This window comes from Solanum pennellii, chromosome 2, assembly GCF_001406875.1.
Source record: "Solanum pennellii chromosome 2, SPENNV200".
NCBI classification, from domain to species: domain Eukaryota; kingdom Viridiplantae; phylum Streptophyta; class Magnoliopsida; order Solanales; family Solanaceae; genus Solanum; species Solanum pennellii.
Window position 1 is genome coordinate 39,463,000 of NC_028638.1, and position 17,288 is coordinate 39,480,287.

Genomic DNA, 17,288 nt, shown 5'->3' on the forward strand with positions numbered 1-17,288 from the left:
AATTTATTCTTAATAAATTAATATATATTTTTAAAAAAATTAATATGATCATCAATTTAGTTAAATGAGTTCAATAAATTAAACTAGTCTATTATTAAAAAGAGAAAATTGTATGAAATAGCAAACATTTAATAATATCAAATGCTATAGTCGTAGTTTTCTTTATTTGTGATTTGCAGCAAATGTTTCACGTTTTTTGCCATCTGGCGGAACCCATTATTTTCTTTTCAACTTAAATAAAAAGAGAATACAAAAGGTGTATTTGTATATATCTTATACAATTTAGAACATTTTTTTTCTCTCTCCCTAGTCACACCATTTCTCCTAAAATCTCTCACCCTCATTAGGTTTTGAATTTTGAATTTTTGACATTACCCTCCCAATTGCAAAATCAAAATTTTTGATAACCGCTCAAATTGTGTGCAAATAAATTTTATATTTGTTTGTTTTTTTGTATTGTGTACAATGTTTTAATTTTATTCATGAACTTTCATTTTCTTTCACCGTGAATTCTCAATTTTACAGGTATTTCACTAATTCTATGGATAATCAATTTCCATCAACGAGAATAATCGGAGGTATTCAATTGTGTGACAAAAAATCATGATCCACTACCCTTTTACTTGGGTCTAACTCGAGAATTTGGAGACTTGCAGGTCAATAGCAAAATCTAAAATAAATGTCGAGTTCATTTCTAAGTTTGAAAATAACCCAATTAGAATGGATGAAATTATCACAAAGTTAAATACGAAAGACAAATCTAGTTCAACAAAAAAGAGGAAAGCAAAAGTAATAGATTCTACCAGTGATCAGACAAAATCATTTAAAAACATTGTTCCGTAATTTAATGGAACCAGATGGATCTAAAGAAGGTAAAATATTTGTATAAATAGTAATTATGAGTTCTATTTTATGATTGTATAATAATCCCTTTTGTATACATCATGTAGTAAACAAACAAATATCAAAATTTTTGGTAACCGCTCAAATTGTGTGCAAATCAACTTTTTGTATTGTGTACAATGTTTCAATTGTATTAAAATTAATTGTATATATATAAAAAATTTATTGATATATATAATTCATTGTTTGTATATGTGTTATAGTTTTACATAACTAGATCCGTCTGTGTAATTATTTTATGTATATATATAGCAATTTCGTTTATATAAAATTACTATATTTTAGTTTTTTTTATACAGATTATATAAAAATTTTACACAAAAGACACTTTATATACAAGTAGCAGTAGATATTAGCATTTGTTTGTATATAATTTGTCGTTTGTATATTTTCCATAGTTATACATAACAAGACATGTTTGTATAATCTCTTTATGTATATACTACGTAGTAATTTTGTTTATAAACAACACAATGTTTTAGTTTGTTTATATGGGAAAAGACATAAATTATCCCCTAAACTAGTACCGAAAAGTCAGTTATACACTCAAATTATTGCAGCAATCTATTACACACCTAATTTTGTTCAAAGTGATATTAATACCCCTTCCGAAGACAGTCCCAGTTCTGTATGAAAATGTGTAACACACGCGTTTTGACACGTAAATTATATTATTTTTATTTTTAAAATCGCTTTTTCTTTAATATTATTTTAGAAATATGAAAAAGTAGAAACCTGACCATTCTTCCTCCTCTCACCATACATTTTTCTGTTTCTATAATTCATTGAATGAAAAATGAGAAATTTGAAAAGGAAAGGTAGACAATAAGACGATTTTGAAGTATAGAGATGTTGACAACAACGATAGGTGGAGGTGAAGAAACCTTACCCCTAGAACAAGAACCAGGTTCTTGTAATTTTGTCGTAACACAATAAAACAAAGATCTATCGTGGAAACCTTCCTAACTCAAGGAAGGGAAAAACCACACCGAAGATTTATATTAATTCAAGATTTACAACTCAGTTAATCAATGAATCTAACTCTAAACTTCTACCCTTTTCGATTAACTATAATCAAAATTCTCCACTCAAGAAGAAGTCAAACTCGCTTCTTGTTTACAAAAGCTCTCAACTCTTCTTAACTCTAACCACCCAAGAAGTCAAACTCACTTCTTGTTTACAATTCTCACAATCTCTCTCCCAAGAAGTCAAACCCACTTCTTGTTACAAATTTAGGAATTATTACAACTCAATAATAAACCTAGAACAAATCAACAAAGACTAATAATCCTAGACTTTAATTGATCAAACTTCAACATCACAATAGTTCTGAGTGGAACAGGTTTCGTGAACCTGGTCCTTATGTTGCTGTGATGAAGGTGAACCTGGTCCTTGCGTTTCTGTGACGAAGGCCTGCGTTTTTCTCCAGAAAATACTACTCTCAAGATGATATATTTCGTGAATATGCAATACCTATCATTCTGGCTTTGCTGAAAAAATTCTCTCGATTTTTGTGATTGCAAAGACGCTGTTTTTCTTCAACTTCTTGATCCTTTTATAGATTTGATTTGCCTTCAACTTCTACAAGGAAAGAAATTACAAATCTTTTCCTTCTTGAACTTGTCTATATTTACTTCTTTCCTTATTTGACTTGACTTGTAATTTCTTTATTTCTTTCCTTCTTTGACTTGAATTGCTACTTTTTTATTTCTTTCCTTCTTTATTTATTTCCATATTTGTTTCCTTCTTTAACTTCTTTACAATGCTGCACTTTTTCTTATTTGCCTCAATACTTTTTCTTCTTTGCCGTAATCTCTCATAATTGTACACATACGACACCATGCCTTCACTTTATCAATCATCAAAACTACTTTATTTGTTCTCCTACTTCCCAACATTTCCCCCCTTTTTGATGATGATAACCAATGATTTATTACACATCAAGACTATTTGTTAGTCATCAAAACTACAACTCTTTGTCATCCATCAAAACTACAAACTTCATGTTTTCTCATTCACCAACAGGAGGGACAACACCATTGTTGCCAGTGAACTTCAGGTCTGTAAAGAGGACAGATAAAAATCATTTTTTATGGATTTTTGATAATTTTAAGCAATAGAATCATAAATTTTATGTATAAAAGTGATAGGATTTTCAATATAAGTCATTATCTTTCTCATGATTTTTTTCAGTGATCTTCTCTGATGACTGCGAGTAGAAAAATCACGAACTTTAACATAGATTTTATTTTATTTTGCTGCTTCCTTTTGGGTGAATAATGAAAGTGAGCACATGACTATAGAACTTTTGAAATTTTTGTTTTAATTCGATGTTTGTTTGATCCTTTGATGTCACAACTTGAGAGAAACAATTGTTCTTTAAGAGTTTCTCTTTATGGATAGTGTATTGGATATGCTTCTAAGGATAAAGTGAAGAAATCATCAATGGTGACAAATGAAAATGAATTGTTGAAGAAGAAGAAATTAAAAAAATATATGTATAAAAACTTTAAAGAAATTGGGGCCGCCAATAAAAGGACCAAAAAAGAAAGAAGATTGATATAATTAATATATTGAATTTTTTAATACTTTAACTTTATAATTTCCAATAAAATAGTGCCACGTGTTTAAATTTGTCATTTTAACATACATTTTCTTCTTCTCACGCACCTTAAAGAAAGTAAAGACACTTTCCCTGCCATGTCACCTTAATAGGGGACATTAATATCACTTTGAATAAGATAAGGTGTGTAATAGGTTACCATGATAGTTTAAATGTGTAAATGACTTTTCGATACAAGTTCTGAGGGGAATATATGCCTTGTTTAACATATGTTAGCGTCTTTTTATTATTTTTTAAAAAAAATTTTAAAATCAAATTATATAAATTGGCAGGATTACCAAAATATACAGATCAGTAGATTCATAGCAAACATAAAATTAGCTATGGAGCGTATTATGCAAACTATAGATATAGTATACAAATATGATTTTTATCTTTGTTATATCTAAAAGTTACTCTTAAAAAGAAGACTTTCATGACATGTTATGCCAACTAAGAGAGAGTGAGGGTTTTGAAGTGTCAAGTATATTTGGAGGAAAAAATAGTGATAGTTGAGTGATATTTTGGTTTTAAATGATACATACATGATATTTCATGACCAATCTCTTAACTTGGGTGACTATTTAGGAAATTGACTCTTCGTGTTACAACTTTCTTTCTTATGTCTTCTCATTGTCACAGCACAAACCATCAAGAACTTCCATCATTTGTTAGTGTAACGGAGCTCTAAGATGTGAGACATGATACAATTTCTCCAAACATATTATTAGGTACACATGTTATTTTCTTCTTCTCTTTAATTCAGATTCATAATTATTAGCTTCCGCATAACACTTCATTATTTTAATTTAACAAAATTTGTATGTGATATCGATATTAAAAAAGTGAACGAATGAATAAATCACGATTAACACCATCATAATTTAGATAAACATAATTAAAGAATTATATTAGAAAAAAATTCTCCTTGATGAGTTTTCATTTATTGAAATAATATCCATAATAGATTCATTTAAAATATTATGACAAATATTATTAAGTATATACTCCCTCTATTTCAATAGTCAAATATTTGAGTTTCCAGATTAAGTGAATATAAACTGTCTACCAAACCACTATATATATGACCCATCTTTGTGTCCTTGTGGCTCAAAGAAAAAAAAAACACAAGACCAAAAAATGGAGGTTATGAAGAAACATTTTGTTTTGGTACATGGTGCATGCCATGGAAGTTGGTGTTGGTACAAGCTAAAGCCATTGCTAGAGGCTGCTGGCCACAAGGTCACTGCCCTTGACATGGCAGCCTCTGGCATTGATTTGAGAAAAATAGAGGAAATTCGCACACTTGTTGATTATACCGCGCCATTGATGGAGTTTATGGAATCCCTTCCACATGAGGAAAAGGTTGTACTAGTAGGGCATAGTTATGGTGGTATCAATTTGGGACTTGCTATGGAAAAATACTCACAAAAGATATTTGCTGCTGTTTTCTTGACTGTTCTTATGCCTGATTCTGCTCACGTGTCCTCCTATGTTTTGGATCAGGTAAATATATATAATTAATACGTATACTACGTCGATTTCTCTCTTTTAATTTGTTTATCTTACTTGATTTGACATATGCTTTTTGATAATCTTGTGGTTTGTGAATGATTGTTTGTGTTTTATTTATGTAAACTTAATTTTAATGTTCAGTACTTGAGAGGATTTTCAACTACAAACTTATTTTTTCGGAATTCTATTACCTCCTTGAAGTACTTAAAACGGATCAAGTGACCCCTTCAGTGTTGGCATGTGCTGACATGGCATAGAAAGTGTATTTCATTCTTTTTTGAGAGAGGAGAAGCAAAAAATAAATAAAAAGAATATTTTTATTATATTCTTGTTATAATTAAATTGTATATTTTTCTTCTTATTTATTTATTTTTGTAAGAAAAATTACCTCTTTTTAATGGAGGGAATTACTATCCCCTTAAACTTTTATGGGAGAAGAAGTGAGCAGTCCCAACATTTCCATCTTTGACGGATGATAAATTTAAATATTTGTGAGAAAAACTCATAGCAAGAGTAGGCGATGACGAAAAAATAATCACCGAAAAAGATGAACTCACCGATAAATTTGACAGTTTATTTTTGAGCTTCAAAGCTTTTTAACAATGGTTGTCCATAAATTTGCATTTCCTCCTTATTTGGTAAATTTTTCTTTACTCAAACTCAATAACTCAACAATGAGATTCCCATAAGGGATTTAATTTAGTCTCTACAAACTAGTAATTGAAAATGAAAATTTTCAGATTTGGATTCAAACCCAACAACCCACAATTTATTTTTTTTGATTTCGACAATTTTGTAGGTCAATAAAGTTCTCTAATTTTTGGTTTAGATCTTCACACATAATTCGAAATCAATTAACATTAATCCAATACGCCAAAAGTGAATCTTCTCTTCTTAAAAGTGAAAAAAGAATTGCTAGTAGTGAAATTCGAACACATAAATACTTAAAATTTTTATATCTTTACTCTTTCAAGGCGCGTAGAATCACTAGGCTACATTATATTGTTGTGTTAAGGATGTCCAAAATATATTATTTAACTACTTAATTTACCATTTTACATGTATGTACAATATAATATTCCGACGAAGGGCTACGCCACTACGTGCATCACTTGAGGTTATGAGTGTGAGCGTTTAGTTTTAGGCTGATACTTAAAATATTAGTATGTAACTGAAAATTGTACTATAGATTAGGGGTTGATTTGACTATTTTCTCTTTTATTTATACAAACTCAATTTTAATGTTCAGTACTTTGAGAGGACGCCAACAAAGAATTGGTGTGACACCCAATTTGTATCATATGGTTCCCCTGAAGAGCCTTTGACATCCATATTTTTGGATCCCAAGTTGTTGGCTCACCGATTTTATCAGTTATGCTCTCCTGAGGTAAGCATTATTTAGAAACAAGTGTTTTATGTTGTTTTGGTGAATGCAAATGACATATCTAAAGCAATATTATTTGGTATAGGATGTTGCGTTAGCATCGACATTAATAAGACCAAGCTCTTTGTTCATCGAACATCTATCGAAGGCAAAGTATTTCACGGATGAAGGTTATGGATCAGTAAACAAAGTTTATATAATCTGCACTGAGGATAAAGTCTTGCCAAAAGAATTCCAGCAATGGCAAATTGATAACATTGAATCCGTCATCGACGTAAAGGAGGTTAAAGGTGCTGATCATATGGCAATGCTATGTATGCCTAAACAACTTTGTGACACTCTATTGGAGATTGTCCATAAATACAATTGATCCATCTTCTACACTTTTGAATAGTTAGTTGTTGTTGCTTTCAACTGGAAAAAACACATGTTTGTGTTCGTTTGAAGTATCAATAAAATGTTTTAGACTTGTTTGACAAAACTATATTCTCTTTTAACGGTTAATTGTACTTTTATTTACAATCTTCATACAACTATCATGATATGTATATATATTAATTATATGAGATCTTGAGACGGATGAATATGTCCAGTAGATTGTATGATCATAATATATACTTGGAAATATAATAAGTTAATTGATGTAATTCATGTCTCGATATAAAGTTTGATGATACATCTTTTTGAGAATGTTATAAATTTTTATTGTATCAAAACTTGCAAGTGAATTTCATGTATCCAACACATGGTATAAGTAGAGTTCTAAAGAAAACTAGTCATTGAATTAAATTTGTCAGTATTTTAATTTATTGATTAATATATGCAATCTTAATATGAAGAATTATATAAGTGTTTATGGAGAATTATGAAATATAAATGGAGGAATGCAATTATGAATTTTTAGAGAAATGATTTGTAACTTATCATCGTAAGAACAATTTAAATTCTCAATCGACCAAACCAAATGAATTTTTCAGATGGATTTTTTTATCATCAATATTAAGATTGTAAGTTCAAATTATCAAAAAAGCAGAAAAGTGAAAGCTCTAAAATAGGGATACACAACACAATTTTTTTTTTATAAAAATATCCCAAATGATATTTTTTAGTTTTATGAGGCATGTACATTTTTCATTAGCAATTGTATTTGCCTTTTGTCTTTTTTGGGATTGTTTTTTGAAAATATGAATTTAGGAAGCTAAAGAGATGGAGAAAATTTGAGTTGATGTTTGCTAAATTCATGTTAATAAGTGGGACGACCAATTCTGTTGAAATAGTTTGTTAATAAGAAATAATTGAAATTGTTTGTGAAGAGGAGTAGACTAAGTAACAAGAATAGGATTGCTTATTAGGTGGCTTGATGGGATATTTGAGTTTAATAGTTCAAATTAACTTAATTATATTAAATTAGAAAAGATCGTTATCTATCTATTAATCCAATATTAATATAACAATAATTAATTAAATTAATAGCATATTTACATCTTTAATTTAAATTAATTGTCTAGTCATTGTTGCTTTATCTAACATGACGTGAAGTATAAAAAGATGAAAGCAGTTAAAATTTACTCAAAACATTAGAAAACCCAGAGAACAATGCTAAAACGTGCTTGATATTTACTCTGTTTTGCCAGCATAACTATAGTTGATAATAAGAGGAAATTATAAAGTATAAAATCATTTGTTGACAATCTAACTTTGTTTTGATTATATATTTGTGAAATAATAAGTTAATTGATGGAATTCATAATATAGAGGGCGCAATCAGTAAAAAGGGTAGTACTCGTTGGGTATGCATATTTCGCACGATTTATAATATGCCTTTTTACAGATTTATAAGTTTTTATTGTGTCAGAATTTGCGAGTAAATTTTATGAACTCGACACAAGATATAAGTTAAATAAAGTTCTAAAGTAATTTAGTTATTGATTAATAGTGTAATCTTAACATGAAGAATTAAACAAGTATTAAATGGAGAATTTTGAAAATATAAATGGAAGAGTACAATTATGAAGTTCTAGTGGAAGATTTGTAATTTATCATGGTAAAAGTAGTTTAAATTAATTAATTATTTGAACTATTTCAATAATAAGAAATCTCCATAATTAATTATGTGATTCCACGGTGCTTAAATAATTTTATTTCTTAGGAGAAAGGACGAAAAACATGTGTTTTTCTTGTTCCAAAAAAAAATAGTGTTTTAGTTCTCCTTTTTGGACTGATAAGAAATCTCTATAAATGAATTTTTAAAAAGAAAATGAGAGTTCTATATGATATATGTCTAACCAAGTATTGAAAATATTGAGGTGTGAACTTGGAATCACTATAGAAGATCGTAGAATTAGAATCTGATTTGCTTGAAGATATATTAGGGGTGGACCCACGTGGGTTCCAGAAAATTCACCCGAACCCTCTCGAAAAACATTAAATAGTATATATAAGGTAAATTTTCTGCATTTATGTAAATATATTAATTTTGAACCCCCTTATGAACAATAAGTAAGTTGTAGTGTAATGGTAGATCTCCTTTAAATTAACCCCTCAAGTTTCCCGTTTGAATCGTACATGATCAATCTTTCACTTTTCTTAAGCTTCTCTTCATTTAGTTTCGGGACCAATCTTTCGCATTTTTTATTTTTTTTAAAACAAAAAAAATGCTAAAAGAGTAGATTTAAACTCAAAAAAAATTCGAACGTGCTAAAAGGTTTCTTGTAACGGAACTAACTTTTTATAGATCCAAAATTAGATATATTTGCTCACGCTTAAAGAGATATCTCGAATTAACAATAGTCAACATCAACAATAAACTCAGTGAAATCTCATAAAATGAATTCTAAAGATAGAATATACACAAATCTCATCGCACTACCTTTGCGAGGTAGAAATGTTGTTTTAAAAAAAAACTCTCGACTCAAGAAAATAAAAACAAATAATTAAAAGAAAAATATGACAGCTAATATATATACAAGAAGCAAGGTGTCATCACCTAAACACAATAAAAAACATGTGATGATATCCACAAAATAACCATATAACCCATCTTAGAGTTCTTCTGACTTAAAAAGAGTACTAAGCCAAAGGAAAAGTTTCACAAAGGCCTGAAAATGGAACCTATCAAGAAGCAAGGAAGACACTTTGTTTTGGTACATGGTGCATGCCATGGAGCTTGGTGTTGGTACAAGCTAAAACCATTGCTAGAGGCTGCAGGCCACAAGGTCACTGCTCTTGACTTAGCAGCCTCTGGGATTGATCTGAGAAAAATAGAGCAACTTCACACATTTCATGATTACACTTTGCCATTGATGGAATCTCTTCCACAAGAAGAAAAAGTCATACTAGTTGGACATAGTCTTGGTGGTATGAATTTGGGAATTGTTATGGAAAAATACCCACAAAAGATCTATGTTGTTGTTTTCTTGGCTGCCTTCATGCCTGATTCTATTCACACGTCTTCCTATGTCTTGGATCAGGTAAGTAATACAGTAAAACCTCTATAAATTAATTCTCGATAAATTAATAATCTCTCTAAAATAATATTTTCCTCTTGTTTCTATTTGGGCCAATTGAAAAAATTACCAATTTCGATAAGATAACAAGATAATATATTTTCAGAAGACCCTTATATAAATATGTGGTCCCATTAATATCACAAATTAATAATTCTTTAAAATACAAATATATCTAAGACAATTTAGTGAAATATGATTATATTGTGATCTGATTTTTCTTAAAATTTAGATATAGTTGAAGCTCATCTCTAAATGCATCCAAAAGCTCTGGTGTTGTCTTTTCGAATTGCACCATAAAATTGTGAAGAATTTTAGATACGACAAGTGTTTCTTTACGCGTATCTAGTTCCAAAGGACAATATCATCTTCAACTTCATCATCAACATTGCTTTTTTCGATGATATCCACAATTTTTTCTAAACTCTAGACCTCTGAACAAGTATCACTTTCACTCGGATAATCAAACATGCTATTGACATCCATTTTACTATGGTAACCGAGATCATTAATCATGACCTCAAGTTCATGAATGACGTTTTCACAAGTAGGTTCATTCATATTCTTTGAGATTGCATCTCTCGAACGATTTTTACAGTATCGAAAACAATTTGCTATTGTCTCTTGCTGAACATTTGTTGTTCAAACAAGAATTGCATAATTAATAGCATCCAAAACATTGATCTTTGTTGGATCATTTTGTCTCACTCCATACCTTCTATATCTTACGACAAATTATGTTCGATAATACATCTTGAAAGCTCTTATTATCACAACATCACAATGTTAAAACTAATAAGGTACAATAATTTTGATGTATTCGTTGTACTTTATGTATGATATTTTTTTAATGTGAAATCGATAAATATGATACATAAATTAGTAATATACAATGATTTTGAGTTAATAAAAATTAACCTTCATCGAATCTCAAACTATTCTTCAAATTAATAAATAATATATTTATCGATTAAATAATATATTTATAAAATAATAAAATTTCATGATCCCACCTATATTAATTTATAGAGATTTTATTGTATATACATGCCTTATAATGCTTTTTTGATAATGTCATTTCATCTTGATTTTTGTGATTTTTATTCGTTTGCTTGATTGAAAATTCAGAACTTAAAATTGAAGAATTATGTTATTTATATATATAATTATTTAGAGTCACTGAATTTTGTATTTAAAAGTCATTCAATGTTAATTAATTAACTTTCATGGCCATACAATTTTATTAAATATAGATTTCTATAGTCATAAAAATAATATTTCACTATATATTTAATGAAGTGAGAGCCAATTTTCTATGAGCAAATGAGTCCCATACTTATTTATTATTAAACAAATTCTATTCATAATAATTTGAATTTATTCATCTAGTCTTTTCCATGAAACTTTAGAATTTATGGATGAAATAATTACACCGCAATAAATTCATGATAGGTGGTCCATTAACTTTCTATGAAAAGAAATGCTATAGTTGAAAATTAGCAACACGTTAAAATTTTACATTTAATAATTTGCTCAATGTACAATAGACTTATTGCTCAACAGTTACATCAATATTTTTTCACGTTTGTTCCACATACCTTTTAATATAATTTTCTAAAATACATTATTTCTCCACATTTGTCCAATTGTAGCTCTCGTTTATTTTTCTATTTTTTTTTGAGTAGGGGCAGGTTAAATGATATTTTTGGGTATATATGGATTTGCTAATCTTGCATTGTACCACTTTCTAATTTTCTAATGAAAAAGGGCGAAAATTATTTTTAAACTATGTAAAATAGATTATTTATACCTTTCGTTATATTTTGAAATAAAAAATGTCCTTTCTGTTATCCTCAGAGATCATATATACCTTCAAGAGTTAACACTCAATATTTTTATTGACTTGTCAAGTCACGTGGAACTAATCCTTCCACCTAAGCATTGCCAACTAGGATCATTACAAAAGAATTAGACCTTTAGCGACGACAATAGTCGCCACAAAAGCCCAAAAAATCGTCACTAAAATTTTTTAACATTAAATTCTAATTTTGTGTGTTTTTCTTCATTGTTTTTTTTTTTTTAAAAAATGATATCGATTAAGTAGGAGTTTGAAGAAATTGTATATTTTATTTTTATATTATATTTAAATGTATATAATGTACAATTATGCATTTTATAGTAAGAGATGTGAATCGAGAAGTAATTTTCATAATTTTTCGTAATAATATTGGGTGTTTTTAATATTAATATTGGAAGTTATTTATTTTAGAAAATTAGGTTGCAATCGAAAATTAATTATCATATCTTTTTTTAAAAAAATAGGTTTTACTATTAGTCGTCACTAAAAATCACTGACAACCTTTAGTGGCAACATTTTGAGATTTTGTGGCAACTTTGTCGCCACTAAAGATCAAATTCTTTTGTAGTGAATCTTAATTGACAACGCTTAAGTGGAGGGATGAGTCCCATGTGGCATTGCCACATCACTAAAAAAATTGAGGTGTTAACTCTTGAAGGTATTTATGGTCTCCTAGGATAACATGGGGTATTTTTGATCCCAAAATATAATGAAAAATATAAGTGATTTATTTCACATAGTTTAAAAACAATTTTAACCCTTTTTCGATTTTCTAAAATACCCCTAAAATTCATTGCAACATATTAATAAAAGAGAACCATTTTGGTCTCTCGCAAATAATTAAACTTCACTTTTATTATTTTGTAACGACCCGCTAGGTCGTTTTGAGAACTAGGACTAGTTTGACTCCTTTTGAAAATTTAAAGGGGTATTTTTAAACTATTCGAAACTAAGAATATTTAGTTGATAAAAATTTTAGTGAAGAATTAATCTAGTTAATAGTTAGTGGGTCATACCCATTAATTGATTTAGGTTAGTGGGGTTAGTTTATTTATTTTACTTAATTAACATTAGAAGGGCAGAAAACAAAAAAAGGTAGAAACTGATTTTTTTTGGGCAGCGTAGATTACAGAACAAGAGGAACGAAGTAAAGTATTGAAGGTAAAAGTTTTTCCTTAACCGATCTATATTCTGCATAAGCATGCATTAGTGGTAAAAATTGTTGGCGTGAAGAATCTGTTGATATCGTATAGGTTGTTAGTCTGTAATTTTCTCGTATATATTTTTTTATTAGTATATTTTTAAGATCCATGTGTTAATCTAGCGCGAGGGAGAACCAACTGAGGAACAGATCTTTCACTAATAAGCAAGGACAGAAACCAACTGCAGTTCACACTTTTTCGATTCACTGCTTTACACTTGCTCTATAAATCTGTCAGCGTAGTCATATTTTAGGACTGCATAGATATGTCTAAAGTATTAAAATGGTGGGGAGGAGAATGGAATTCAAGCCAATCATTGGGCAATCATGCCAATGATTGGCAACTAGGGAAATTGGCATGTTGCAGGCATATGTGACGTTAGGAAGAAAAAAAAAAAGGGGTCACATTGGTCACATTGGAGCAGTGGTATTGTTGATTCTTATTTTATACATATATAAAATTAAGATATTAGTTTGATATATTGAGATAGGTAATTAATTATTTGGTGTATATTATATAATTTAACATTGAATTCAAGAGTATTGGGAGATGTAAAGTTAAGTTCTTGGCTTGAAATTTAGCAAGTATGAAAAATTTGGCATACCAATATATATATCAAGATTTGGAGTTTGGTTGAAAATATGAGTGAGTTTTAGCGTCTATGATAGACATATAATAATTTGAATGTCCACAAACTCGCTTACTTATGAATATTGCATCATTGGTAGATCGTGAACATTACGGAACTTTGCAAAAAGGGAAGGAACTATCTTAAAGATTCGTGACACGAATTCGGCACTTGAGGTATGTTAAGGCTTTTTAGACTTGTTGAAGGATGTTTTTCCTAATTAAAAATTAAAAATGAAAATAGACAAAGGGGTAAGGGGGAAAGATGGTGGTCTCGTATCAATGGTGTGACGGGCATTGGTACGAGTACCGGTGTTATAAAAAGGAAAATACTATTATAGAATGTGGATTGAAATTTGAGAATGCCAAAGCATATGGGCATTAGCTGATATATTATTAACTTGAATTCCTTGTGTGATTGTGTTTTATTTATTTCACCCGTATAGTTGTGATAATTGAGGTGGTTATGTATTATGTTCATATTGATTGATTGAGATGCATTATCATCCCCTCTATTGAAATAATATTGTGCACATGCATAGACATGAGACTGAGTATAAGTTGGGCACGTTCTCCGTGCTGGGGATGGTGAGATGTTAAGATTGTAATTTGGGCACGTGGAGACCGTCCGTGCGAAAATTGTTTGATATTATGATAGTGCGTTGAGATCGTCCGCACAGACACGTGGAGATCGTCCGTGTCGGTATATGGACCTCGCGAGTCCCCCATGGGTCATGAACTCTCGATGTATTTCCGAGGAGTATCATGTATATACGGTTGAGTGAGTACTGGGTATTCTGAGACATATCATTACATGGCATCATATTGCATTGCATTTCATCCCATCATTCATTCTTGATGACTATATGTTTCGTTTGGTGTTTGGAAAATATTAAATGTTGATTTCCTTTATTGATGAAACTAAAATAGTAAGTGTAATATATATATATACTTGTACAATCTAAGAATTTATTTTCTTATATAACTCCCGTCACTACTTCTTCGTTGTCGGTCAATGAGACATACTGGGTACACGTGGTTTCGTACTCATACTACGCTTGTTGCACTCTTTGTGGTGCAGATTCGATTCCGAGTAGGAGCACATCTCGTGGAGCAAATTGAGTCCGGCTTGAAGTTCTTGGAGTTGTGGTGAGCTGCTTGGCTGTTCCGTGGCCCACACCTCCCTCTATCTTTACGTATTCTGTTATTCAGTATTCAGACAGGATATCCCTTAAGTTAGATTTGTCATTTTAGTTTCAGACTTGCATCGTATTCTAGAAGCTCTTGTACTTAAGACACCAATTCTTGGGGTGATATATTTTATCTTCCGCATTTCGTACTTATAAGGAACCCAATGTTGGAGATTCTTGCAAAGTGTTAGCCTTTTTACTCATTTGTTGATTTAGTTGGGTTAATATGTTGGGTTGGCTTACCTATTGGTTGGGAACATAGGTGCCATCACGACTTGCAAATTTGGGTCGTGACATATTTAGTGTCTGATTTTTCATTGTCTGTGATATGTCCCTCTCCATTGTTTCTACGATCTTCTCCATGATCACCCACCCCTGATCTCTCATCCTTTAGTGAAAGAGTTATAAATTTTATTAAAGATGTCAAATAATAATGTTTGTGACTGTCAAAATAAAAAAAAATATTATCCTACTTGGAATTTCTAGTGAAAGAGTCATAAATTTTATTAAAGATGTCAAATAATAATGTTTGTGACTGTCAAAATAAAAAAAAAATATTATCCTACTTGGAGTTCAAACTCAGAACTACCTCATTCAAATGGACCTTATTATTACTATGTCAAAGGTATACTTTTGTTAAGAGTGTCCAACTTTAAAAATATATAATTTAAATGTAAAATTTAACATATATATATTATATATCGTAATTTTTCGACGAAAGGTGTCCAGTGGGATAGCTATAGCTACGCCCCTGAACCCCAACCCCACTTTAGACTATTTATAATTCATATATGTATTAGTTATACACTTTACATAGTAAAAATCATAGTACTAACAATAGAATAACTTATTAATATATGAATAAGCATGTTTAAAGATAAGATTATCATTGATACATCAAGCCAAAGAGTAAATAAAAAATAATCTCAAAGTATTATTAATCTCAACATTACTATTATTATTAATACACATTGTTCGATATTATTCTTTCTTATATAATATAGCACCTGTATTTTCACAGTAGCAGCTTTTGGAAATGACTGATTTTGAAGTCCAATATCCAAGCATCTTCGATCCAGACAAAGATGAATCTAAAATTTGAAATTAAGTCTAACACATTAAAATTTTATCATAAAATTAAATTAAATATGTATATCAGAACTAATAAGAGACTAATAGTTGATCAGAACTAGTAATAGACTAATAGTTGATGATATGATATGACATATATTCAATTGGTTCAACTAATTCAAACATCTTAGATAAGTAATATATTTATATATGTAGATTATTTTTTTTATAAAATAAATATAATATTATTAATTTCGAATGCATCTGCTGAACTTCAACTTTTTTCTATCTCAATTCTTCACTGCCTTGTGTTTTTCCCAAGGTAATTCAATTTTGAAATAAAAATTATCCATATAGCTTCTCCAGTTTTATTAATCATCGTCCTTTTTTTTTTTGAATTTTCTTCAGTTATTTTTTTTGTCGATTGTAATAATTTTGATAAATATTGATAAACCGTAAATAATAGGTGAATTTAAAATATGTGATCTTGATATGATGAATTAGATGTGATTAATCTGTTCGTTAGAAAATAAAACAACACATTATTTATGTTGATTTTGAATGATATGTTTTATTCATAAACCCAATTTTACTGTGATTTTGTGAAGTATTTTGAGAGGATGCAAACAATGAATTGGTTGGACACCCGATTTGTATCATATGGTTCCCCTGAAGAGCCTCTGCCATCCATATTTTTTGGGCCCAAGTTCTTGGCTTACAATCTTTATCAATTATGCCCTCCTGAGGTAAGCTTTATTTACACTCGTTCAAATATTTCACTTAGACACTCAAACTAAGTTTTGTTCTAATTTAAAATTTTAATTCCTAATAAAGTGTTCTGTTTAGCTTACAGTATAAATTTGGGGGAAAAAATTGTTTGTGTTCTCCTTCGTCTATTAGGTAGTTAAGTAAACCATACAAAATATGTTTATCTCCTTTAGTTACATGCATCAACCTCAAGCAAAAAAAACCCAATGACTTACTAAGGTGAATACATATAATTAAAAAGGAGATAACATATTTTACGTGATTTAACTTAACTACCTAATACACAAATTTAAATTTTTTTCAAAATTTGAACATAAAGAGTGTGTTTGGTATGAACCAATTTTCTCATGTTTGGTTGAGACAAAAGTATTGGAAAACATTTTCCAAATCAACTCATTTTCCTCAAAATTAAGGAAAATGACTTCCCTTCAAAAATTAAGGAAAACATTTTCAAAAACTCTTCTCCAACTTCTAATTACATTTTTTTTGGCAAAAAAATCAATTTCAAAAATATTTTCAATTTCAAAATATATATTTTTCACCCGATTCCTGACCCCCCATCCAACCCACCCACAACTGGTCAGCCTCCCACCCCCACCCCTCCCAAAAAATTTTGAGGTCGTTTTTTAAAATATTTTTATTTTAAAACTCCTACCTCCCTC

The 17,288-nt window shown here is 29.7% G+C and overlaps 2 protein-coding genes across 2 annotated transcripts in view; both read left to right on the forward strand.

Moving 5' to 3' along the window:
- The first annotated feature begins 4,603 nt into the window (after nucleotides 1-4,603).
- Nucleotides 4,604-6,988, forward strand: LOC107011928 (salicylic acid-binding protein 2-like). The gene is made up of 3 exons (XM_015211619.1): nucleotides 4,604-5,011; nucleotides 6,270-6,407; nucleotides 6,490-6,988. The coding sequence occupies exons 1-3, from the start codon at nucleotides 4,646-4,648 to the stop codon at nucleotides 6,772-6,774; spliced, it is 789 nt and encodes a 262-aa protein (XP_015067105.1). The 5' UTR covers nucleotides 4,604-4,645; the 3' UTR covers nucleotides 6,775-6,988.
- A 2,394-nt stretch (nucleotides 6,989-9,382) lies between these two features.
- Nucleotides 9,383-17,288, forward strand: part of LOC107011931 (salicylic acid-binding protein 2-like) — a 9,725-nt gene continuing 1,819 nt past the window's right edge. Inside the window, exons 1-2 of the mRNA XM_015211621.2 lie at nucleotides 9,383-9,874; nucleotides 16,467-16,604. Coding sequence (XP_015067107.1) covers nucleotides 9,509-9,874; nucleotides 16,467-16,604 — 504 coding nt within the window. The 5' untranslated portion in view covers nucleotides 9,383-9,508. The remainder of the gene's footprint in view (nucleotides 9,875-16,466; nucleotides 16,605-17,288) is intronic.

Coding starts and splice junctions, on each gene's coding strand:
- LOC107011928 (XM_015211619.1), top strand. CDS start 4,646: ATGGAGGTTATGAAGAAACATTTTGTTTTGGTACATGGTGCATGCCAT. Junction 5,012..6,269: donor CCTCCTATGTTTTGGATCAG/GTAAATATATAT, acceptor TTTAATGTTCAG/TACTTTGAGAGGACGCCAAC. Junction 6,408..6,489: donor ATCAGTTATGCTCTCCTGAG/GTAAGCATTATT, acceptor TATTTGGTATAG/GATGTTGCGTTAGCATCGAC.